The sequence below is a fragment of the Fopius arisanus genome, unplaced genomic scaffold (assembly GCF_000806365.1).
Source record: "Fopius arisanus strain USDA-PBARC FA_bdor unplaced genomic scaffold, ASM80636v1 scaffold00002, whole genome shotgun sequence".
Taxonomy (NCBI): Eukaryota; Metazoa; Arthropoda; class Insecta; order Hymenoptera; family Braconidae; genus Fopius; species Fopius arisanus.
Genome location: NW_011887741.1, coordinates 514,148 through 538,172, shown reverse-complemented (window position 1 = coordinate 538,172; position 24,025 = coordinate 514,148). Strand labels below are relative to the sequence as shown.

The window sequence follows — 24,025 nt, the reverse complement described above, 5'->3', positions numbered from 1 at the left end:
GAAAATGCGTTAGAATGAATAATTAAATGAGGTCAATGTTCATTTTTATTAACGTAAGGTAGATAAATATGAGATAAAAAGATATGAGAAAAAATAGGAGGATCATGTGGTAAATGTAATGCGCCTTTTTCTTGTACTAACATCACAGAATAAGTAATCTGGGGAAGTACTTCTGAAGAGATGGATAAGGAGAGTTCGATACTTGTTACAGAAATAAGGAGAAATCGATATTCAATGGGCTGTAGTCTTTTTATTCAACTGATATCCTAGGGCTTTTTCCGGGAAATTCGGTCGTGACAGCGTGATTACATCACGGTGTACTGATAAATTTCGCAATATTTCCGCTCGACGTTGTAGCCGAGCTTAAAAGAATGATAAAATTCAATCGGCCAGATAAAAAATCCGCTTCATTTTTTATCACAATAAAATACAAATTGTATTGAATAAAAAAAATTCATCGATTCTTATCGGACGGCGGTAATCAACGAATCAATACATCCTGTTCGTAAATCCTGCAAGAAATTCCACGTGCATTTACAACGCCAACATTAAATTCTCATACTCGACTCTCGAAATGCCAGTAAATGAATTATAATTTAAGAAATTTAGAACTATAAATCTATTAATTGATTCATTTGTTGTATGGACCTACAAAGTTTAAATGAGTTAACAAAATAACTAAAGTTTCTTCCATCTTTATCAATTTAAGCCCGGCCCTAGTCAAACTCAAAGATAATTCATTCCCCCGTTGTCACAGCCAGTGATTCAATGAGGAATTCAATAAAATTAGATACAGGGAAAAAATAAAAAACAAACGTAAATTTTCCTTTTGAGGAAAGTTTTCTCTGACAGATTCACTTGACAAACTATCTACCCGAGTGGAGCTCCTGCAGTCGGAAAACTTGATTCGAGCTAATCGACTCGTGGCTCGAACGAATACCCCCCACACCCCCCCACCCCCTGCCTCACCCTTTTCAGCCATTTAATTCGATTCGTCACTGACAATCAAGTCCACCTCTCGCCCTTTTTCGTGGGGGAGGCTGGTTTGCCTATCCCCTCGGTGGAGTTTCGAGTTTTTCATTCTATATATATACTGTCGGCGGTAAAATGGTCACCGCTGCTACAGTTGGCGTACGCCGGAAAATTATTCAAGCTCCACGGGTGGGGGCCTCGGGTCTCCCACGATTTTCCTGATAAATTCGATTAATGCCGACGGTTTATTTTTTGTTTTCCACTGAGCGCCAGGGGAGGTTGTGTCTGTACTGGCGGTCTAAAGGGAAATGCCAGGTTCACATTTTGTAGTTCGAGGGTCACAAAAATTTTTAAGACTTCTGTGAGTATTGAACTCGTTATTTTCCAAGTGCATACGATTCATTCCGACGGTTCATTTTGGTTTCTATGAGTGGTACGTTCGCACTCTTGTGTGATAACGCTATCAGGCCGCTTCAATTGGATCATGCAATTTTCACGAGGCGAGACGAAGTTTACATCAGGGAGTAATGAGTACTCTGTATCCATTAGTTGATTGTGATGTTGAGGATTCATGGGAGGAATATTCGCGCGTCGAGGGTTCGTCGGAGTTTTATGCAGAAATAAAAGTTTATGCGCTTTTTGAAAGTGTCGTTTTGTCATTTCGCGTTTGTTGGTGATGCGGAATTCTGGGGAGGAATTTAATCGAGTGGATTTGTTTTTAACTTTGACAACTGTTGGGGATTTCATTCAATTTAACTTGTATACCGCGAGCGACCAATAAATTCCCGGATTCAACAAACAAATTTCTAGTGTACGGGAATTTTTACCTAGATTGCCCTTCGCGTTCTTTTTGCGGTGCGCATTAGAATTTTTCATCGTGTAAAAATTCCGTGAATTCACCTTTTCAGACATTTTTTTACGATTAAAAAAAAACGAAGTTTTTGGTTCGGTCAATGCACGGAGAAACATTCAATAAAAATGACGGAAGGAGAATTTTGTGAAAAAATTTTACGATACGGTGACATAAATTTTCCCAATCACTTCCGTAATCGATAAGCAAACTAAAGTCCCGTAATTTCTATTGAATATTATCTGAGTGAATTAATTTCTAACTCCCATTAGTGACTCCAATCAAGAAAATTAATGGAGAAGAAATAAAAAATCCTTGCGGAATTCGTAACTCAAAAACATGAATAAGAACTTGAAGAGGGGGGAATAAAAATTCTGTCAAACCGATGCTAATCGGATTTCCTCCTCTTGTCGGAAGTCACGGATAAAAAATAATGAAATAAAAATCCACATGTGACTGATATAGAGTAACTTGTCCATTCCTGTGACATCCCCGTTCCGTTAGCTGAGAAAAAACGTGCAAGTCACGTATTCTTTTTATTCCACCCCAACATTTTATTTTTCCATCTGTCAATACGTCGAGTCTAGGGTGCCAATGCCCCCGGTCAGGTGGGAAATGCAATGGCGAATTAATTGATTCCCACTAATTGATTCTTCTCGATGAAACCGGTGGAGCAAAAATGAATAAAAAAAAACAGTGCAAACGCGAATGAAAAGACAGAAGTAACGAAGAGCAAATAATAATCACTGTGTGCTCTCCTCTCCCATACGTTACATTATCCGGTAATTCATAATGGAAGGGATTCCTCTCGGTTCCCATTTCTTCCGCCTCCATTCCACTGTATTATTCGCAAAGAGTTAATCCCGGTCTCAGTACACGAGGTCGTAGAATCCACTCTCAACGATTTGAAATCTCGATTTCTCTCCCTTCAGCTGGTGAAATGGCTAGTGAGAGAGAGAGTCACGTCGTTTTGCAATGTAGATTGAAAAAGCAGTCCCATTATAAATAATTTAAATGCATTGCTTTTGGAACAAAACAAAAATAAATGCAGACACTAAAAAGACGAGGACTATTTTATGCGGTAGCAAATGCCAGTTGCTTGCACTGTTTTATCTCAGTCGTTTTTTTTTTATTCTCTCGTGCAACTCTACTTTTATTACGGTTAACTCGCAGGTGGGGAGAAATATTAGGCGATGGCATTTCAATTATGTATTATGGTAATTACAAAAGTATTAACAGAAAAGTAAGTGTTAAATAATGATTAATTGTCTACATTTCATATTTCAATGATTACTAATATATTGAAATATTTTGGAATCTGTTGGAAAAGGGGGGAGGGGGAGAAAAGAAAAATTTAAGATGACGATTTTTCCGGGAATTCCTTTAATCTGAGACTCGCGCCCGCATTGCCTTTTTTCCATCGACGGGACTGATTTCTTCATATATAAATGGACTCAACTCCTTCCAACCCTAGATACAGAGGAACGTGCCACCAAGATTACACCAGCCTAATCAGTCGGATTGCCTGCAATTTGCCCCTGTTATCTACCTCTTGCACTATCGCGATTCCTTCGAGTTCTGCTCTTTTTTCGCAACCCCAGTTTTTCTCCACCTCTTACTATCGAACTGATCGTATCGCAGCCACTAGCTCTCAAGATTGAATCTTCTTCAATAAACTTGGTTGAGTCGTACGACATTATTGAATGAATCCGTTAATTGATCGTTAAAATATCTACTTATCCTGGAAAGACGGATTTTCGAAAAAAAAATAATTATCCTTGTATTAAAGGGTGAAAGGAAATTGATTTCCAAATATATATAGAAAAATTCATAAATGAATTACATTTTAATTGATATCGTCAACTAAGCAATACTTACATATAAGGTAAAAAGGAATTCATTTTCACAGTGATTATTAATTGTTAGAATAAAAAAAGACTCACCCTGATTATTACTGGCGAAATTTTGATCCTTACCTGCAACAGAATAAACAAACAATTATAAATACCACTGAGGAACTAAACATGAGGTGTTAGTCGGGGGTTTTACGCGATTTACCAGAATTTTCGTAATCCTCTCGGTGACAGTTTACTGGCGCAGACTAGATACAATTGTTTGCGGATAATGAAGAATTTCCGCTTGTGGCACGTTTTCCGATTGCGACGTGATTTTCCATATGTGTACTCGAAGTATCAACTGGGGGTTTGCATGACGCGTGGATTGTGGAGCACTTGAGGGATGGATTGCGGAATTTCGAGATTGTGACCTAGGGATTTTTTTGCGCCTCAATCTTCGGTAATTAATTGTATAATCGGATTAACGAACGGTCGAGTCAACAATCAGGAGTGAATTTAGGGTCGAGATGGAGTTCTTGAACATTGATTTATTTCGACCCTCCGGAAGCCACTTGAGGTGTCCAAGAACACTTCAGCCCTTTCTAAGTTTTTTTTAACCCCTCCACTCCCGAATTCCCGTCAACTTCGTCACTACTCTTTCCGCATAGAGTGTATATATGTGGATTATGTATCAATATCAATGGATTCCGCTGTATATATTTTTTCGTGAGAATATATATGTATATTCTATTTTATTTGTATATATACAAATAAAATATGTAACAAACGGAATTATATTACGACGAGTGATTAAACATAATTTATGACATTGACGTCACCAATTACTCTTACGTAATCGCAATTGTGGAATTAAAAATTAACGGAGTAATTTAGCGGAACTTTTTTGGAGTGTTCTGTAATACGGAGAAACGGACGATTGGAGGAGATGGAATGCTTTCAGGGGTTGGACTTTGATCATAAAGAATAAATTCTACGGTACATCAAAGGCACGATTTTTCCTCGCGATTTCTAGATTTCAATACGGATACAGTTTCAATATCAATCCGATTCAGGATAAATCAAAGAATTTTTGTAGAGCCTCACGAAGAAAATGGAAGGAATTTCTTCAAAAGATTTTCCAAAGTTTTTTTCCAGTTTTAAAAGACTGCCAAAATTAAAAATTACAAAATCGTCGTCCTTAGAACTACCACTTTGTTTTACAAATTATTAAAACAAATTTGAATTTAAAAAATTTGTAGCGGGCATTTGCACCGTCGTTTTCCCGTGACATTCTTCATATCCTTCATCATCGAAAAATAGGTGAATTCCCACATTAGTCCCGGATTCTCCCGGGAATTCAGCGATCACTCCCTCGAAAAAGTCAGATCCCAGTTTTATAGATCGAACGAGAGACGAGAAAAGTATATAACGTCTATGTACCAAGGGCCAGAGATTGGTATTCGTTGACGTACATATGGACTAGTCTCGTGTATGTGCACACTTACGAAAGCCTGGTAATATAGTTGGCGACCCGATGAAAAATTGAATGTCTTCGACGTCCACTGTTCTCCGTGCATTGGCCAGAACTTTCCCCTTTCAAAGAAGAATGAGAGAAAGAGGAAAGTACGGGATAAAAAAAAGGTCAGGAAAGTAAGGAGGACGAGTGAGTAAGGAAAACTAAAGTGATATCCAAGAAGAATTCCCTTGCTTCCAGCAATTGATATTGAACGGCGTTATTATATTTATAGAGCCAATGGCGACCCATCCCTGGTGAATAAAACATGTACTCTACTATCTTGAGAACTGAATTGCCAGCTCGATACTCCGGATATCACCTGACAGATTTTACATTTTTGTTTGCCAACCGCCAAATCATTCCGGACTTTAATGAGGATAATTAGATAAATCGCATTTCCACACGTCGGAATTAATTTCTCCATCTGAATTTAACCGGAAAAAAAAATTCCCCTCGTGAAATTCCTCGGGATGATTTATATATATTTTTTAATTATGATCAACTAGGGGAAAATTATCCTAGAGGAATTTTTCGGAATAATTTTGACGGGTTAATTAGATCCGTGAACCTCCATCGAAGCTGCAGTAATTAACGTTCCGATAATTTTTTAAAGGTTTCCCCTCCGAAATATCCTTCAGGAGTGATTATTCCTCTCATCCTAGGATTCAGGATGAAAATAATGTTATATAAATTAAAAAATACGTATAAAAAATGAATGAAAATTGATGGAATGATTAAATTCAAATTCTAAGAATGGGCAGATGGTAAAATAGTGAGCGAAAGGAGCGGCCGAAAGCATCGATAAGACATAAAATAAAGACAAACGGAAACAACGGGGATTCAGGAAAATGCGCGAGAAAACAATGTGAGAGATTTGTATTCCGTGATATTGGAGTGAATCAGTAAATTCAATAGCACCCGTTCTCACCGAAACTCGCATACACGGAGAAATGGCATTTCTCATCGTTCATAAATTTGTTTCGCTCACTTCGCTCAACCGTGTATCGCAGACACGCGTATTTTCCGGAACGATCCGTATGGATTTCTTATCCTCTTCGAATGTAAGTTTATCGAATAACTTTCACCCTCGGCAGAGCACGTCGATATCCACCTGTGATATATCCAATCGTCTGCTTTCATTCACCACACCTATTTCACTTGCACGTACATCTCTCCATCTTCTTACCTTTTTTTTGTATTTTTTTTATCACGAGCCGACCTTCTATCAGTACATCACGCGCCCCGTCAGGAAACACATGATGACTTCTGCTCCGAGGTTATGATTTCGTGTGTTCTTTTTCGCGGAGATGATGGTATGTCGTTTCTTATCGGTTTTTGGGGATTGTCGGGGATTTTTCATACTTTTCCAACGTCTTGGCGAGATTTTGACCACTTGATATGCAAATTGGGGTGGAGAGGGAGGCGATAAGTTGGAACAGATTGGCAGGTCATTTGGCGGGTGTTTTCGAAGGATAGAGTTTTCTCTGCGACCGTCGGAGGGAGATTTTCTCTCCCTTGTTGATGAGGGATTTGAGGATGGGTGATTGTCGGGATAATTTCAGGATTTTTTCCCACATTACTGCTCTATAGGTCTGTAATAATATTTTTTTAATTTCAAGTGCATAAAAAGTCATGAGGAGTAAAATCGATTCCACGATAATTACTGAAAGCAAGAAGGAATGTCAAGAGAATCGAAAAGGAATTTTCGCTCGATAAAAAAGAAAGCAAAAGTGTACCGAAAAATGTAGTCAACTTCGCAATGGAATAGACTTTAAAATCAATTTCGCGTACTAAACAATGATTGTGAAAAAGCCCGCAGGGATCCTCCCCCTACTTCCCCATCTAGAAAAAACCTGAGGGCTTCATCGAAGCCAGGGAAAATCAAATTGCTGGATTGGTGATACGACACGCGCTCTATAAAAGCAGAAAATGTCTGCAAAGGGGCAGCAAATTCGGGATGAGAAGAGTGATTGGAACAAAAAGCAAAGAGTACTTGAGACAGGCAGAAAAAAAAGGGAAAATGTAATCCTCGAGGAATCCATTCCGGAAGCCCAACAAGATTACGACGGAGTTGCAAAATCCAAGTAGCTGATGGCAGTCCGTGATGTCTTCCGATCTTTTCACCTGGGGAGAAGGAAAGGTTCGAGACTCTTTGGAAAAATTCCCCATGGGAGGCCTAACCTAATGCAATTCGATTTGGGAAATTTCAAACTACCCCAATCACAAGTACCCGTACTTGAAATGAAACTTGAATTTTTTCATTTCCGCGTAAAAACGCGTTTCATCAAATAATTAAAGTTCTTCAATTATCCTAAATTATGACAGTTATATCGTTATCTAATAACGCCTCTAAATGCTTCAGATTTATTCCGCGTGAAATTCCCCGAGCAAATTTTTCCCATTATTTCGATTTCATCAAACACGGGGAAACAACAACTCAAATAAACCCACGTCAAGTGGGACAGCGATTTCATTTCGAAATAAACACAGGATTCCGGTTTAATGAGTAATATTTTTGCAAGTAAATTCTAGCCCCAATGCTCGTATTTGTCAAGCGAAATCAAATAACGCGTTTCAAAAAGTAGATATTCACGTTGTACAATCACTGAAATAAAAAAAAAGGGGGGGAATTTTTCACAGTAGTGGAAAGAGTATTTTTCCTCGGCATCGAGACAGTTCAAAGACTAATGGGAAAGAGATTGCGGTGTTGATGTCTCTCTCAGGCTTTCGTCACTTCGATCCCTTACGGTTAAAAGGAAATGTCCACGAGGTGAAACCCCAATAATTCTCTATTTTTTTTTACTCCCCCTCGTTTTTTATCTCCATCGTATATCGAACAGGCGATACTTCCAGGCTAACGGTCACTCTGGAAAATTTACGACCAATTGTTTATTTTTTAATTATTTTTTAAATCATCCCAAGATTTATTCTCGTTCATGTGATTAATAGTTTTTCCAATTAAAGATTTATTGGAATTAGCGCTTCGGCATTAAATATCAATAATAATATATTTCGATATGTCAAATAATTGTTCCCAAGATATATCAATTATTAAACGTTCGATATATCTTTCCTTAATTTTATGGATTTATCGATTTTGTTGATGAGTTGTCATTTTTTGTTCTGAAAACACATAAAGAATCCTTCAATCTTTTAATCTAGAGGAAAAATGAAAAATCTATCTCGATCTTGTTGTTATTCGATGAACTTTTCTGGCTTTCCCGGGGAATAAAATTGTATTTTCCTCGTGAAAACCGATAATGAAAAAAAAAATCATCACCTCGGACGATCACCTCATTCGTTCCGCCCGGCAAAAGTCCCCCCCTCCGCAATTAATCAACAACAATTTTTTGCAACATTACCCAGCAGGTTGCAAGTGTACCCTTTCATGTTCCCGGAAGCCACTAAGCGGCGAATAATCGTCCCAGGCCCGTTGCTTTATCCTCTTTGTTTCCAGTACCCCCCAACAAACAATGCGGTATCCCACAGGGCGTCTGACCCATGCACCGACATTACTACTTACAATTTATGACGGAGTGGAAACAACCCGTGAAGAAAAATACCCACAATTTCCAAATAAATATAAAGAACTACATTATTATATCAATTCGCGTCGCCCCATATACACGCGGACGGAAGAATTTCCTACAAATTACGGAATCTACTTGAATTTTCACCGGATTATCGCGCATTTTCAATATAATGTCACGTGAACACATTGCGGAAAGTCACCTATTGACAAAGTCAACAATTTCTACTAATAATGTTGAATTCGTGTAAATATCAGTGAATAATCAATGAAAGTATTTAATTAAACAAATACCACTATTCCACGCGAAAATAAATATTAAATTTCTTTTATTTGAACTGGATTAAAAATTGGAATTAGAATTTTATTAAATTTCAAATCGGTTCGTGAAATGTATTAATGAATTTTTTAATTAATTTTCTGAATAATATTGCACGGAGGAAAATAGAGTCTTGCGGTTTTCATCGGTAGATTTGCTCCACCGGAAATTCAACTTGAAGTTGCAGTGGGTGGTGGGTGGTGGGTGGCGGGCTGTGGGTGGTACAAGAGAACTTGTTCATACACATCCGCATCCACATCGCAAGCGCCCTGAGGATCTCGAGGTAAGGAAGGTTTATTATATTTAGTGAGTGCAAACAGTAGTTTCCTGCAATTCAAGACAAGGTGAATGCACGCGACATGAAACAGACTCTGTGGGTACGAGGAACTGGTGCCCCCGTTAATGCCGTTTCTCATAACTATCTCCATTATGGCATTATATTTACGAGAATGTCGTGGCTCTCAAAACCATTTTAATTGTCGTCATACAAACGGGATTGGGGGAGGACTTAATCTCCGTTTTTATGATTTTTTGAGTGATAGCGGTTGTTACCATTTGATGAGGTGCACTCAGAAAGAAAAGTATTTTAACAATTCAATTCACTTGACTAAAGTAATTTTTTTATCAGTCCATCCTGAAGAGTCGTCAATCCAATACAATATTAATAGGAATAATAATAAATTCCTACCAGAAATTATTAAAAGAATCTGTCAATGTCAATCCATCAATTAATCATTTTGCAAAGCTGTAAAAACCAACTCATCGTACTTGACGTTTCATTTCCCAATGGAAGCAGAAACCAATAAAATGAAACGGAAATGTCCTCTCCATTAAAATCCACCACTGCTTTTCATCGTCTCTGCTAAAAAATTCATCAACTTCTAAAAAGATTCAGACAATTCCCGATTCATAAAACATTTATAATTAACGTTATTCATGTACCTTATTGAGAGGTGGAGCTTGAATTTCGGAGGGAATCGGATAATTCTTGATTTAACCAGTAAATTATGAAAGCACAGTTACCATTTCCTCCCCTTATAATCCAATAATTCAAACCTAGTCGATCCCCATCAAATATTGGCGAGGGTAAATACGAGACGATTCGACAAAACATTTTCAACTTTTTTTGCACCTCTGGAATTGCCGAAAGTTTCGCAGTGACGAATGGCACCGGGGGTAATATATCCCGAAGTTGGACTTGAGATATAAAATTATTCGTCTGGAAAAATATTATCGATATTCTTTGCGGGGTCGAGAGGGGGAGGATGTCGCTGTGAAGAATGGAGTCGAAGGTGATATTCAAATGAGTCAATAACTCGGATTTTTTTTTTCTCATTTTTCAATTAAATTCAATCCTACTTTGGTTTTCTGGCAGTCTGCCGTATCAACAAACGCGGTAATAACGTTTTCACGGTGGCATACTTGCTCCAGAGTTTCCAGATATTAAAAAAATAATCTCCCCGGAGGTATGACGAGTGCTGGGAAAACTGTTGTGTCGATGATTGCGATAGATTCATCGATTTTAGCTGAGTTTCCGGCGAGTTTTATTGTTCTGGGTTGTTCTGGGGTCGCGGATTTTACGAGGGCTCTGGTAATCCCCGGAATGACCTCTTCTGTTCCAATATGAGGGAATGATGCGCTTCATGACAGTCAGTCATTTCCGGTTTTACAATTTCAATAGAAATGCGGTAATTGTGTGCACCAAAAAATTATTTCCCTCACGAAAAATCACGTTATTCTTTTCAATTCAATTGTGAATATTATTTGCTTTGAAATAAATGAGAGGAAAACTCCGAAAATTAATTTCAGGCGCGCAATTCAGACAGGTAGTTCGGTTCGTGGCAATAATAATGAAAACGCATGCTTAATGATAAACAAAAATGAATAATAATAAAAATAATAATAATAATCAAAAAAATTCTGGAATCAAATGAATTTTTCTGACACAAAAAAAATGCTCGCTGTGGGGGAGCGGAAGATTTTTTTTTTTAATTTTTCACTACCCACCGATTTTTCAGCTAACTCCGGCTAGAAAGGTTAATTAGAGCTGTGGGGTTTTTCAACTAGTAGCAAAAATTTTGAAGATACTTTGTTGCATTTACATTTCCCTTTTGGCGGTATTTTTTTTTCTTCTGAAAATGATTATGCATCCGGAGGTCGGGAGTTTTTATTGGAGTATGTGTGTATTATACAGCAACGAGCCTCGGGTATTCGTTAGTTTCCTTTATCCTCTTTCAAAACCCTCCATCCTTCTATCCCGCTGTTTTCCCTCGGCTATTAATAGGAAAAGTTTGCTTTTATCTTTTAAACGCTTCGCAACATTGCTAATTTCACGCATACAAATCCAACCCCTCGCTTCGTGATGTAAAGAATGTTTTCAGATTGTTTAATCTAGGGAGAGGAGGGTGTTAATGAATTCTCTGAATATCTCGATTAATATGAGATCTCAGAAATATCGGATTATTCTGAGATTCGAGACTCTCACTTATTTAAAAACTATAATTAACGGAAGCTACTTTTTTCTGAATCTAGAAGATTATTTTTTGACGTTGAGAATTTTATTCTCTTCAGAATTCAAAATTTCATTAAAGGTATCACGTAATTTTTAATTTGATCTCGTTATTAAAACAAGATAATGTGTCTGGGGATATTTTTTTCCTGTCAAATAGGAGAAGAAATTATTAAGAAAGGGCAATTATTTCTAATTGTAATTTATAAAAAATATGCTCCCATTTTTCTCTTTTGAAAATCGATTTTAATATCATTCTCGGAAATGACTAATTAACTGTCCCTGGAATTTGAATTTTATTGTCGGGCTTGCATGCCCCACGAATTTACAACAATCAATCTCATTAACTTCGTTTTAAAATATTTCACAGCGCATATTTTAAATCCATCCCCAATTAAATCTTTTTTTCAACATCGAACGCTGCCGAGCGTTAAATCACACTAATGAAGTTTGAAAAGCGCGCGCAAACTTCCTCCCCGTGATTATAAACGATTCCCGTTTCCACGTTTTCAGGATTTTCACATGCAAATAAATACTCAATCCCCGAATGGAAAACGATTAATTGAGATCCGGGTCTTTAATCACTCCGTGAATGTTTCAAAAATAGTCCGACAATTTTGTACACTGAAACTGTACAGTAAATTTATTTAAAATCAGCTTAAGAATTTCAGAACAGTCAGAATAAATTACTTTTGCATTATTTTGACTCAGCTGTATGTATTATTTATTTTTTGACAAACATTCAGGAATTACTACTGAGCCAAACGATTTCTGGCCGGGATGAATTTTATTAGGAATTTATCTCCGTGTGCCTCGATGTTCGAGGGATAAACCGCGGTTCAGTTGTGAAGTATTGTTCAATTATTTTAATTACAGAGGTTAGCCCCGTTGACGGAAGCGCATCCGAGTGATTAATCTCATCTCGAGTTTCGATGGGATCTCGGGTATTCCTTACCTCCAATAAGTCTTTTCCCGACGGGTGAATAATTTCAAGACTAGATATTGGATTATAATTTCGGTGGGAAATCGAGTAACGAATTTGACTGTCGGAGATTTTTGTATGAAATGTCACACGACCGGCAAAATTGTCAGATATTTACCGATAGGTTCGTCGCAAAACATACGTTTTCAATGTCATATCTACCTCTTCCATTTTTATTGCAAAAATCAAGTGCCAAACATTGTAAAAAGTAAAAATTATTACTTTTTCGATTATCGATATTTGACTGACATTTATGAATACAAAAGTTGTTATTCGGCTGTTTAAACCCAATTAAATGTGATTTTTCGAAAAATTATTAATCAATTGTTGATGAAACTCACAGAATAATTGAAATTTTCAAAAGCCGATAAACAGATTCTCATTCGCTGGATTATTTGCCACTGTAGTTGTCAATATTCCCTGCAATTCATATGGAAAATGCATTACTGATTAAACTTTAATTAAATTTTATCCCCGTTCGCCACGGGTGAAGATTATTACGCCCAAAACTGTTGGAATTGTAGAGTCTATCAATAAATTAAGAGATTTGTTGGATTCTGTGGGTTAACAAATGTATATGATTGCGCGCTATAATGTAGTGGCTGCATCAGAGGAAACCGGAATAATTAAAGACTATCGAATATTCTCTAACTTGATTGCAAATAAATTCCACGAAAATTCGTCACAGTGTATGAATTTTCTCTAGGTCTTTTCATTCTCTCTCCAATATTTTCCTTAAAAAATGAGGTGATCATCTAAAAGCATTCAAATATTTAAAATTAATCATTCGAATTTTGCATTAATTTTCGAATCAAATCGGTGAAGTCACTAGGGAGATTGTGAGTTAAATATTGGATAATATGATTAGAAATTCGGCTCTCATGACCCCACGACCCCAATTATTTTAAAATAAATTTCATTTAAAACAAGAAAAGAAACTTCATTTTTCCCCAACAATCTCGTCAAGTCGTAAAGAAAATATTGAAAAATTGAAATTTCGGCAAACTTTTCGCAGAAAATACTTTTTTTGCAAACGAACAGAATAAAAATAGAAACGGAAGAGAGGAATTACCGAAAACCGGAGAAAGAGGAATATATCTCCGATGGCTCCACAAACTCAATTTGACGTGGACTTTATCCCAAAAAAGAATTCCAATCGGTTAAATTCAATTAAGAATAGCGATAACGTTCGTGAAACCGATATTTTATGGGAAAATTAGTGGAACATTCGACCTTACGAAAATATAAAATCCAAATTCTAAGGATCCCGTTCTGAATGGATATAATTGAATTGAGAAATTAATGTGACACTTTTCCGACGTGGTACCTCCAAAACCGTGAGAATCATGGAGAGTAATTGTGAACCGGGTTACTCTAAATGCATTCCCTTTTAATGTTCTCGCATTTATAATCCACTGGACTATTCCCTCGCACAATGCAACCCCCATTGGATTTATTGACCAGTGCCCAAGACGAGGTCGTAAATCATTTATTACCCCCACAAGGGCGATTACCTGAAATAATTAGTTGGCCAGTAAATTGGCGAGTAGGAAGGTGGCATGACGCTGCTGTGTAACTATTTTAATAACACATCCCAATGGCCAGGGTAACTAGTCAGGGCTAGGTTACTTGCTACTGGAAATGAGAAGGAACTGTCGAGTGGTTGAGAACAAGAAGGAAAGTTTGTGATCCTCGACTGTTAGCTTGCCTGTTATCAGGGAAGACAGAAATTTCAAGAGAGCTTGCCATTTATTGTATGGCTGTTGTGAATTTGTTAACTCGACAAGAGGATTACTGCTGATTAGTTGAACAATTACTTCCTGAAGATATGAAAAACTTCCGGACTAATTTTTATTTAATAAAAAATACGCGGACCGAGCGATTCATTAGCTCATAATTAAAACTCGAGGGGAAGAAATGTGTATTCATAACTGGATATTGAAGATTAAGGATTCTGACAATGACATTATTATTTTTAATTATCAGAGGAAGGAAGGAAAGTATTGAGGAAAATGTATCCCAGTGATTCATGTCATTCATTATAATCATAATTCGAGAGGAAATTAACTCGACCACGACTTCAAATTAGGAAAAAACGTGATGCCGGAATTGTTATTATTATTGTTCTTTTCCGTGATTTGTTTTCCCCGTGCAGAGGATAAAATCCTCGTCATTTGTAGAACAGAGTCGATCATGACCTCAGTCGAATGATTGTTCTCCGAGTCCAAGTTATATTGAAAACATAAAATAGGCGTAAGAGTTCAATGGCTTTTTCCAAGAGGTGAGTAATAAATAATGAAGAATATAATAATATAGTTAATCATAAATAATTGCGAAAATCAAGTTTTAGATTTGACTAATGAATTTCCTCATTTCCACAATATGAGAACCGACAACTGATTGAAGTAATTGAAACATTAAAAAAACATCATGGCATCGTCAAGTCTTTTCATTCTCTGCTTTTTGACTGTGGCATCGACTTGTCATTCATCTGAGAGGTCAGGACTTAAGACAACCACTACAACAGTGAACATTGCCTCAGAAGCCGAAGCAGAGCATCTCTGGTATAAATGGACATTGAAAAATATCATGCTGCTTGCAACACGTGACGGCTGTATCGACTCACCATTATTCCGGACAAAAAACGAGAGCATCAAATTCAAACTGCGATTCTGCTTCTTGCGGAAGGGATCGCTGCAAATTGTTCCATACGTCGAGGTACCTGAACACAGCACCTTTGAAATAGACAGTGAACTAAAAATATTTAACGGCAGTAACTGGAATGTCATTGCTAACAGAACGACTCAGAAGATGCGTGTGGATCGACATTCGCCGACATTTCAATACTCACAGCTGCTGAGGGGTTTAAATGAAGAACTCAATTTCGACTCGACCATCATCATCATTTGCAGCATTGACATGCCACTGAGAGTGGTTTCTAGAGTAATCGCTGAGACAAGCATTGAAGGATCGAAAGTCGAAGGAAATCCCTGCAATGCGGAAAAAAGTCAACTCAGTCAAGACTTCGGTCGACTTCTGCATAACAAGAATTTCACTGATGTCGTGATTGCCGCAGGAAGTCACAGATTTCCGGCACATAAAGGAGTACTGGCGATTCGGAGTCCAGTACTCGCCGGTTTGATAGAAAATGCCAGTTCTCCAGATGGAATTAGCTTGCCGATGTTGAGGAGCCAGCATTTGGAGTACCTGGAGCCGGTGGTGGTGGAGGCCATGCTGGAGTATATCTACACCGATAAAATTTGCAATCTGACTGATCTTTCCGTAACGTACGGACTGTTAGGAGTTGCTGACGGGTTCAAGATGCCTGGTTTGAAACCCATCTGTGAAAATTATCTGCGTGAGAAACTTAATGTTGATAACGCTGTAGGTACTTTGGTGCGGGCTGACCAATATGGACTGGACAGACTGAAAAAATATATTGTCGGATTCATCACGGATCATTTCAAAGATATCATTAAGACGAGTGGTTATAAAAAATTGGAACAAGAGGCTCCTGGTCTTCTAGACAAAATACTATCACCGTACGATGATTTTCGCCATTGAAAATTGAAATTTTTGATGAAAAAATTATTTATAATCTTATATTTTTTCCAGTTTCAGGACAAAAATGTAATGACCATTGTATTCGTCCCAATGTAATGGGGAAATCATTATGAAAAATATAGTTGAGTGATTAATTGCTGGATGGAACTCATTAATTAATTACCCGTTTTTATTTACATACGTTTTATATTTTTGATTTTTGTGGCAACTCGATAAAAGTACTCGATTTTCACGAAAAAGTAAAAATTCTAGATCAATCTCTCAGTTTAGGTTGAGAGTTTAATTTTCCAATTTTTCCATTTTCTCCATATTCGACGGGTGTTTTATTATGTACAAGGCAGATAAATATGTATAAAAATTAACTTATCGCTATCACGCTTAGATAGCGTAGTGTGCTGCATACACCAGAATAACAACCTATCAGAAAATGCCATGGTATTAACTTCTCAATTATATTGAAACAACGTAGAAGACCTCATAAATCAGTGATTACTGAACTATAGAAAAGAAGAGAGGGAGTTGATGAGATAAAACGATCAGAACGGAGTGTCTCCGCAGTAGTAAGCCAACATTGCCCAGTCAGAGTCTTCGAGTGGTCCAGATCGGAGGTCAGAAGTCCTATCAATTATCGATTGATTATACTTGAAGAGATCAACATCAAATTAATTATTATTACTTTTAGGAAACGAGCGTCATAGGTCGATTCAATCATGTCTCCAGCAACTTTGTTTGTTTGGTTCTTGGCTGCGGTATCAATCAGCCATTCGGGAGGACGAGCAGAGCTGTTCACTATCTCAAGCTCACAGTACGCTGTATCTGACCTTCAAGCGGAGCATCTCTCATACGAATGGACAATACAAAATTTGACACTGATGTCGAAGAATAAACAATGTTTCCAATCACCACACTTTCGCACGGCAAATAAGTATCTAACATGGGGATTGGAATTGTGTTCTGACTACATAGATTCTAACCGGTATAATGGCTACGACAACCGCTATAACGGATTCATCAAGTTATATACTTTTCCTTCAAAAGACTCTGAAGATCTCATAATAAGCGGTAGTTTGAAACTATTAAATTCAGAAAATATAATAATTAACGAAGTTTTTAAGAGTCAATCCGTTGGCCCAGAAAAACCCATCAAATATCCATATTCTCTGTCAAAATCAGAGGTGCGGGTTTCATCTGACTTTAATTCTACCGTAACCGTACATTGTGAAATAGACATGCCATTGAAAGCAATATCAAAAGTAATCGATGGCGGAAAATCACAAAATCAAAAAACGCAGAGAAGTGAATTGTCTCGTGATTATAGTGTACTCTTGAATCAGGGTAATTTCAGCGACATGACAATTATCGTTGAAGGTGAAAGATTATCGGCGCATAAAGCAATACTGAGTGCCCGCAGTCCGGTTTTCGCAACTCTATTCGACAATAGTAAAAACGAGACGACTCAAGTTAAAATTGACAATACGGAGGTGGCCGTGGTGCGAGCAATGTTGGAATACATCTATACTGGTGATGTGGAAAATCTAAAGGAATTTCTATTGATACATGAATTATTGGCTACCGCTGATAAGTTCAAACTATTCGGCTTGAAGAGCATCTGTGGGGATATTCTTTCCAAAAATTTGAATGCGGAAAATGTGGCAGATGTCATGGTGCTCAGTGACGTCCACGGAATAGATCAACTGAAAAAGCTAACCATTGAATTCATAAAAAAACATTTCGAGGACGTGATGGTGACCGAGGGGTATAAAAAATTGAAAGAGAAATCTCCGGCACTGTTGATGGAGATTCTCTTTTCCTCTGATAAGCGTTTTTAAGTTATATTGCTAATATAATATCAATTGTTTCATTTTTTCATAATATTGGATTCATCTTCTCAGAGCTGATGATTATTTTAATTACTTGGTTACATATTCAAGCAGATTAAATGCGGCGCGGAGATAAAATGGGAAAATAGACTTCTCTTATCTAGACAGGGGTCAGGAGTGATGATGAGATATCATGAAAGACATCATAGAAATGGAAATAAACTGATGTTTATGGCATTATCAATAGGTTGTGAGTCATGAGTCTTAATGTTTTATATTTTTTTAATGAATTCTGTGGTTCTGTCGCTGAAGCTTCGATTTTCTTAGGTCTTCAGATTTACTCAGAAATTTGTACCTCTTGAAAATTTTAAAGCAATAAAATATGAGTTCTCAAATATTTCTCAACTCTATGTTTTTATCGAGGAAAAATCCTCGTACCCTTTTATGTTATGAATTTTTGGAGAGATATCGAGGTGATAATGCGATGGTAATTTCCATGCAGAATCGTATTTTAGAAGGAAGCAATTAAATTTCCCTGAATTGTCTTCACATCGTAAAGATTGATGCTCCACGAGGTATTCCAAACAACTCGTGAGTTGATAAAAAAAAGCCGAACAATTTGTAAAATGGAAAAATTCAGAAAAAAAACTATAAAAAAATGTTTGATCTCTAACGATTTCTCGACACTTGAAGATTATGGATCGTTTACTTGCGAATGTTCATGTGTAAATGAACTATTCTTCTTTGATTTACATATTTTCTTCATTCAGTCCAAAAACTGACCTGAAATTATTCAAATGCCCCTCGCAGTTGTAATCACTGCGCTATAAAATTTCATGTTAGAAAATAAGTTTCCAAATTCGAGAAGACCATTATTGTCTCGCATCTAGAAACTTCTCTTCCACATTTCTTGTCTTCTCTCTACATGAAAATGTAGAAGTTTTCATGAATCCAGAAACTTTCGTTAACACCAAGGTATTTTTTTTTCTCTGTGGGTTATTGAAGACATTATCTCTAAAAAACCAGATAAAATATCAGAGTTCGAAATTTTTCTGAAGACATGCGACATCCATTTCGCGTCCTTTTCGCGATAACTCAACCGACGGGAAGTTAAAGCGATTGCAGCTTTACGAGGTACGATCATCAGGATATATATTCCGAGCACAATATGCAACCATTCTATTGAATCCACAAGCTACGAGTCGTTTAACCAGTCTAAATCAAGTGAGAGGGTAAGTACTTATTACATAAAAATTCGAAATTCCTGATTATATAGCCTAATTATATGATATAATAGCCGCAAATATTTTTCGCTAGATCCTTTCCAATGCGTCAACCACTTTTATTGCACACCGTGTCACCCATTTTGATTTCAGAACATCGGAAGTTACTGCACCATCCTTCAAATATGCCATCATCCTTGGCCTTTCTGCTCTTTCTGATTGCAGTATTATCAAACCATCAGTTAATTTCATCAATAACAACTCCTATGCTCACTGACGTAAACAGTAACGTGGCAATACTCGAGAAACATAACCGAATTCCTATCGGAGATCGCACCGAACGGGTCAATACCAGATTTGTCAAATATTGCGTCCTAGAGGCCGATGACGATGACGATGACGATGACGATGACGATATTGGCAGCCAGCTTGCGATAACGAAAATTGGCAGACCGCACCTCTCGATCGAATGGGTCATAAACAATTACACCCTTCTTGATAACCAGGGTGGAATTTGTCTCAAGTCACCGCCATTCGAATCAGGGCATGAGGACACAGAGTGGAATGTGAAATTGTGCTTGAGTGATGAAGCCGATGCTCGGATCCACGTTGCACTGATTCATCACACTGATGCCTCAGGAAACTCCCGTTTGAAAAAAGAAATAGACGGTGCACTCGGAATCTTCAAATCAGATCAGAAATTAACCGTGAAGAAATTCGACAAGCTACGTGAGATCATCGATGTGCATAATCATATCTATGAGTATGCGGACGAATCAGTAGATCTGCTCACTGGTGCCACTCCTGATGACTCTGTTAAAATAGCATTGGAGATTGATATGCCGCTGAGAATCGTTACGAACCTGTCCTATCATGATTAATGCTTAATGATCTCTGGGCTGTATGATTGTGTTTACGAATTATTTTCTCTGTGATTCGGGAGAGTGAAGACTCAATGAATATAACGCGAGGGATTTATTGTACGATTGGAAAGGTTGTGTCACTGGAAAACTGTTGTGGAAAATAAATCGTAGTTGATTGCTTTCAATTTATGTGCGTTTAGTTATTGATGTGAGTTGAAAGGAGAGGTTTTTGGTAATCTGGGCAATGATGAGGAAGACAGAAATTTTATCAGGATAATACAATATATGTTTGACAAATAAATGTCAATCATGTAATGTCAACAAATATAAATTCAATTTTAACGACGCACAATAACTAGTCAATAACTAGTGGAAGAAATTTTTTACGAAGAAAATTTCAATATGCGGATTTTATTCCAGTTACTAAATTTATATGACAAAAGTACTTTTTCTTCTAATTGTACTTCTGATGTGATTTGAGCCATACTCTTTCATTGTCAGATTCCCACACAGGAGAACGGAGTTCCGCAACAAATTTACTGGAGTGAACATTAATATTTGTGATCAGATCGCAGTGCCCCAGTCCGGTATTTTTTATGGCGACAGTCGTATGAGTTTTTGATGGAAATTCCTCGCCGTGCAATCATTCTAAGGGTGCGATAAAAAAAACCGCTATATATATTCTTTGTTTCGTTCGTAATGACTCAATAACCGCGGAATGGACGCGGAGGTGTTTACGAATTTACGAGTTACGAACATGAGGATATACATAGCGAGCACACGGTGCAGTGATTTTATTGTGCCGAGGTACTAGTGGCTGAGCTCTGTCACCAAAAATGTGAGTAATCTCCCTTCAATAATTCTTCCCCAAATCATCTGCAAGGACTTCTTATCGAGCGATTAATTATTAATTCCCTCCTAATTCATCGATTGGGTTAATCATATTTAATACGCGGCGGAATCACTAAATTTTCAACTGAAATTTTTTGTGGATTGTGATTTAAAATCATCAATAGGCGAAAAGTAAAATAGGAATCATTACAGAGTGTCAATACTCTATTGTATAATTAAAAAAAAGATCTCGAAAATCAATCCTGTTGTTTGACCTTAACAATTTGGCAATGTCTCGATTATTTTTGTGGGGAACAAAAAATGATAAAAAATTTTCTTTGTGATTTTCCTCCCTCTTATTTGTATTCGTGTTGAAGCCGTTAGAAATCTCGCGTTAATAAACCCCTTTACATGAACATTTGAAATACACAACAAAATGGATGACGTGTAATGCTCATTCCCCGAAGTATGCAAATTCCTCGGCACAATGAACTAAGAACCGAGGTGACTCGCGTGTTCACATATCAGGGAGCATTAACCCGTATTAACATACGTAAGGTGGCTTGTTCAACACATTATAAAGTAAAATGTCCACCCTCTGGTTATACCTCCACATCACGGCGACCTAAGCCGCAGGAAAAAAATCCACCATACATTTCTAATCGCATGAAAAAAGGAAATTAATTCCAGTGACTGCCGATCTTTTCTCTTAGAATAATGAAGCTCTCATTTGAGTCATGAGAAAACCCTTCTATTGAAAATTGAATATTTTCACAGTGACGGTAAACTTAATAGATCAATTACTGAACTTCAGATTTTCATGTCCTTGGCTTTATGATGGTAATAATTAAAATGTAAGGTAATTATAGTAATTGCTATTTCAAATGTAAAGAATTATTCCTTCACCTTTTACTTATTTTATGGTATAAATTATACGAAAATTATTAAAACCTCAGATCAATGCGCAAATTAAAGAATTGAGGAATTGAAATATGATCTCAGATCGTGAGATCATCAGGCTGTCTGGACAATTGAGGTACCGAGACTTAATTGATTTCATCCTGAAGTCAGGAAAAATCTCGAGACACGCGAGCAATTTGAAGCGACATAAATGCCGAAATATTCCCGGCAAAAGTGTTGGCACATGGGTGACACGAGTTAAATTCCCGGTGAATAAAAAAATTCAGAGTGGAAAAAAAAAAGAAGCCGGAAGATTAAGCTTTTGTCTAGGCATTCCTTTGTCCAAGTTGAGCACTCTGTCTCGACACCCTGTTTTTGTCCGTATCCCTCCACTCCCTTTTTCTCTTGAACTGGGCAGTTCCCCCATACCGCGACACCGACGCACCGGGACTCCCGGTGGAAAGTTAAATCCCGGTTTTCCCTCCATAAAATCCCTCACCCACTAGGTTGTACCATTCACCCCACCATTTTCCATTCTCTCTTGCTGTCACGGTCCCTTTGACCACCTCGAATATATTCTAACTGACCAGACACTAGCTTTGCGGTGCACTACCAACGCCCAACGGCAATACAAGACCTCGGAAAAACGCTTGAAATACACCTGCAAATGAGGCTTTCATGATACAGTGCTTGAAAAATAAGAGAAATGAAAAGAGATTTGGCTTGCACACTCCACTGGAGAAATTGATTTTATTTTGTAAAATTTTCCTCGACGGTAAAAAGTTTTCTTCATTCAACGCGGAGTGCCAAATTGATATGAATAGTTATGAATTGAGTCGAAAATTTACTCAATTCAAGTCCCTAAAAATAAATTCTCCCCTCCCACCAACGGACTAACCCGTGTAATTTTTTTGCTGCTCTTTTATTTTTAATGTGTCACCAAAAAAAAGTCGTGTAAATATTTTATTAAAAAAAACCGAGCTGTCCATCACAAAAATTATACGTCAGCACATAAATTTGGGGTGATAATCTACCATCCGATGTGAAATCCAGCGACACAGACAGTCGGCTATAATTCCTCATCCCCAACTCCCCGAAGATCTCGAGGATTTAAAAAGAAAATATGGTATTTTTTTTTCTCCATGACCAGAAACAGTGACCCCCCCCTTTTTTTTTCTACCCACCGAGTTTCATCCCCCCCATTCTCATCCATTACTCAACCTCCTCCATTTTTACTTTTGTTTCAGTGAGAAATCTCACCGGGTCTGAAACACAATTTTCCGTTAAGTAAGTTACACTCGTAATGGAGTGAGTGAAACAAGGGGTATGTCTGGTCTGACCTCAGTTTCACGGTATTTCTCCACTACTTAAATCCTGATACATTCCACTTAGGGGGGCTGACCCAAACCCGGGTGCTACCACTTTTGCCTCTTCACTGGTAATGGCGACACCGTTGTGAAACGGAAATTTTAGTTCTCAACTGTCGAGTACTTCGGCTTTTATTATTCGACAGATTCCGACTTTACCTCAATTCCTTTATTTTCCACAAAACAACAACAAAAATTGCTCTGAAAAAAGTCCTATTCAATTCCATTATTTAATGCACTAATTTTATCATTTGAAATAAAACAATATGATAATAATAAGCAAGTAATGATCACAATTATTACTAATACCATTTCAAAATAATTATGAATAGGAATTTGAGGAAGTTGCTATCGATTAAATCATCCAAGTTGAATAGCGTGGGTCGATTTTCCTCTTCAACCCTTCAAATCACGAAATCAACCCCCAAATCCTCACGATCCCCAAACTACTACGACCGGTTGAACTCCCCGATTAAACAATCTCACTGCGCGAAAAAAAACGTAAGCCCCCAGCTGCAAACTTTCCCAAAACGATAAAAAGCAATTTTTTAATTCCTGTCGTTTAAAATCTCCAGGTGTTTCTTTCGTCACCCCGACGCCTCGAAATCCCCGTTAATCCCAAGGGGATCAACGGATTTTTACAGCTTCATTGTGACAGGAATTACACTTAATGCCTCTGAAAAAAAAAAATAGAAACAAATTCCGCGAAAAGAGAGAGTGAGAGAGAGAGAGAGTAGAGAGAGAAGAGAGAGAAAAATGCAAACAAACGACAGAACCAAAAACAAATATAAATCCTTTTCAAATAAATGACGAAAGCGTAGCCCATAAACAAAGAGCAAAAAGCATTCCGTCAGTTGTTGCTGGGGCGGCTAGTGGCAAGGAATTTCACTGGGCAAACAGAAAGACCGTAAAAAACGTTAAAAATGAGAAAGAGTTGCGATGAAT

The 24,025-nt window shown here is 37.4% G+C and overlaps 4 protein-coding genes across 11 annotated transcripts in view; 3 read left to right on the top strand and 1 right to left on the bottom strand.

Annotated features, from left to right (window-relative positions):
* Window positions 1–24,025, bottom strand: part of LOC105265985 (agrin) — a 219,642-nt gene that overhangs the window by 89,764 nt on the left and 105,853 nt on the right. For 5 of the 6 annotated variants that reach the window (XM_011303875.1, XM_011303849.1, XM_011303856.1 and 2 more), the window contains one exon: window positions 3,766–3,798. The exons of the other annotated variant lie outside the window; for it this stretch is intronic. In XM_011303875.1, the coding sequence (XP_011302177.1) occupies window positions 3,766–3,798 (33 nt within the window). The remainder of the gene's footprint in view (window positions 1–3,765; window positions 3,799–24,025) is intronic. 6 annotated transcript variants of the gene reach the window in all.
* On the top strand, window positions 14,705–16,160 carry LOC105265946 (speckle-type POZ protein B). Of its 2 annotated transcripts, none has more exons than XM_011303793.1 (2): window positions 14,705–14,793; window positions 14,863–16,160. In XM_011303793.1, exon 2 carries the CDS (start codon window positions 14,943–14,945, stop codon window positions 16,074–16,076), a length of 1,134 nt encoding a protein of 377 aa, XP_011302095.1. In that variant the 5' UTR covers window positions 14,705–14,793; window positions 14,863–14,942; the 3' UTR covers window positions 16,077–16,160. The 2 variants fall into 2 exon arrangements, with proteins under 2 accessions (XP_011302095.1, XP_011302086.1); XM_011303784.1 differs by having other exon boundaries at window positions 14,857–16,160.
* On the top strand, window positions 16,574–18,293 carry LOC105265954 (speckle-type POZ protein). The gene is made up of 2 exons (XM_011303806.1): window positions 16,574–16,684; window positions 16,759–18,293. Exon 2 carries the CDS (start codon window positions 16,787–16,789, stop codon window positions 17,903–17,905), a length of 1,119 nt encoding a protein of 372 aa, XP_011302108.1. The 5' UTR covers window positions 16,574–16,684; window positions 16,759–16,786; the 3' UTR covers window positions 17,906–18,293.
* On the top strand, window positions 18,992–20,167 carry LOC105265963 (uncharacterized). Of its 2 annotated transcripts, none has more exons than XM_011303825.1 (2): window positions 18,992–19,128; window positions 19,345–20,167. In XM_011303825.1, exon 2 carries the CDS (start codon window positions 19,386–19,388, stop codon window positions 19,998–20,000), a length of 615 nt encoding a protein of 204 aa, XP_011302127.1. In that variant the 5' UTR covers window positions 18,992–19,128; window positions 19,345–19,385; the 3' UTR covers window positions 20,001–20,167. The 2 variants fall into 2 exon arrangements, with proteins under 2 accessions (XP_011302127.1, XP_011302120.1); XM_011303818.1 differs by having other exon boundaries at window positions 18,999–19,128; window positions 19,273–20,167.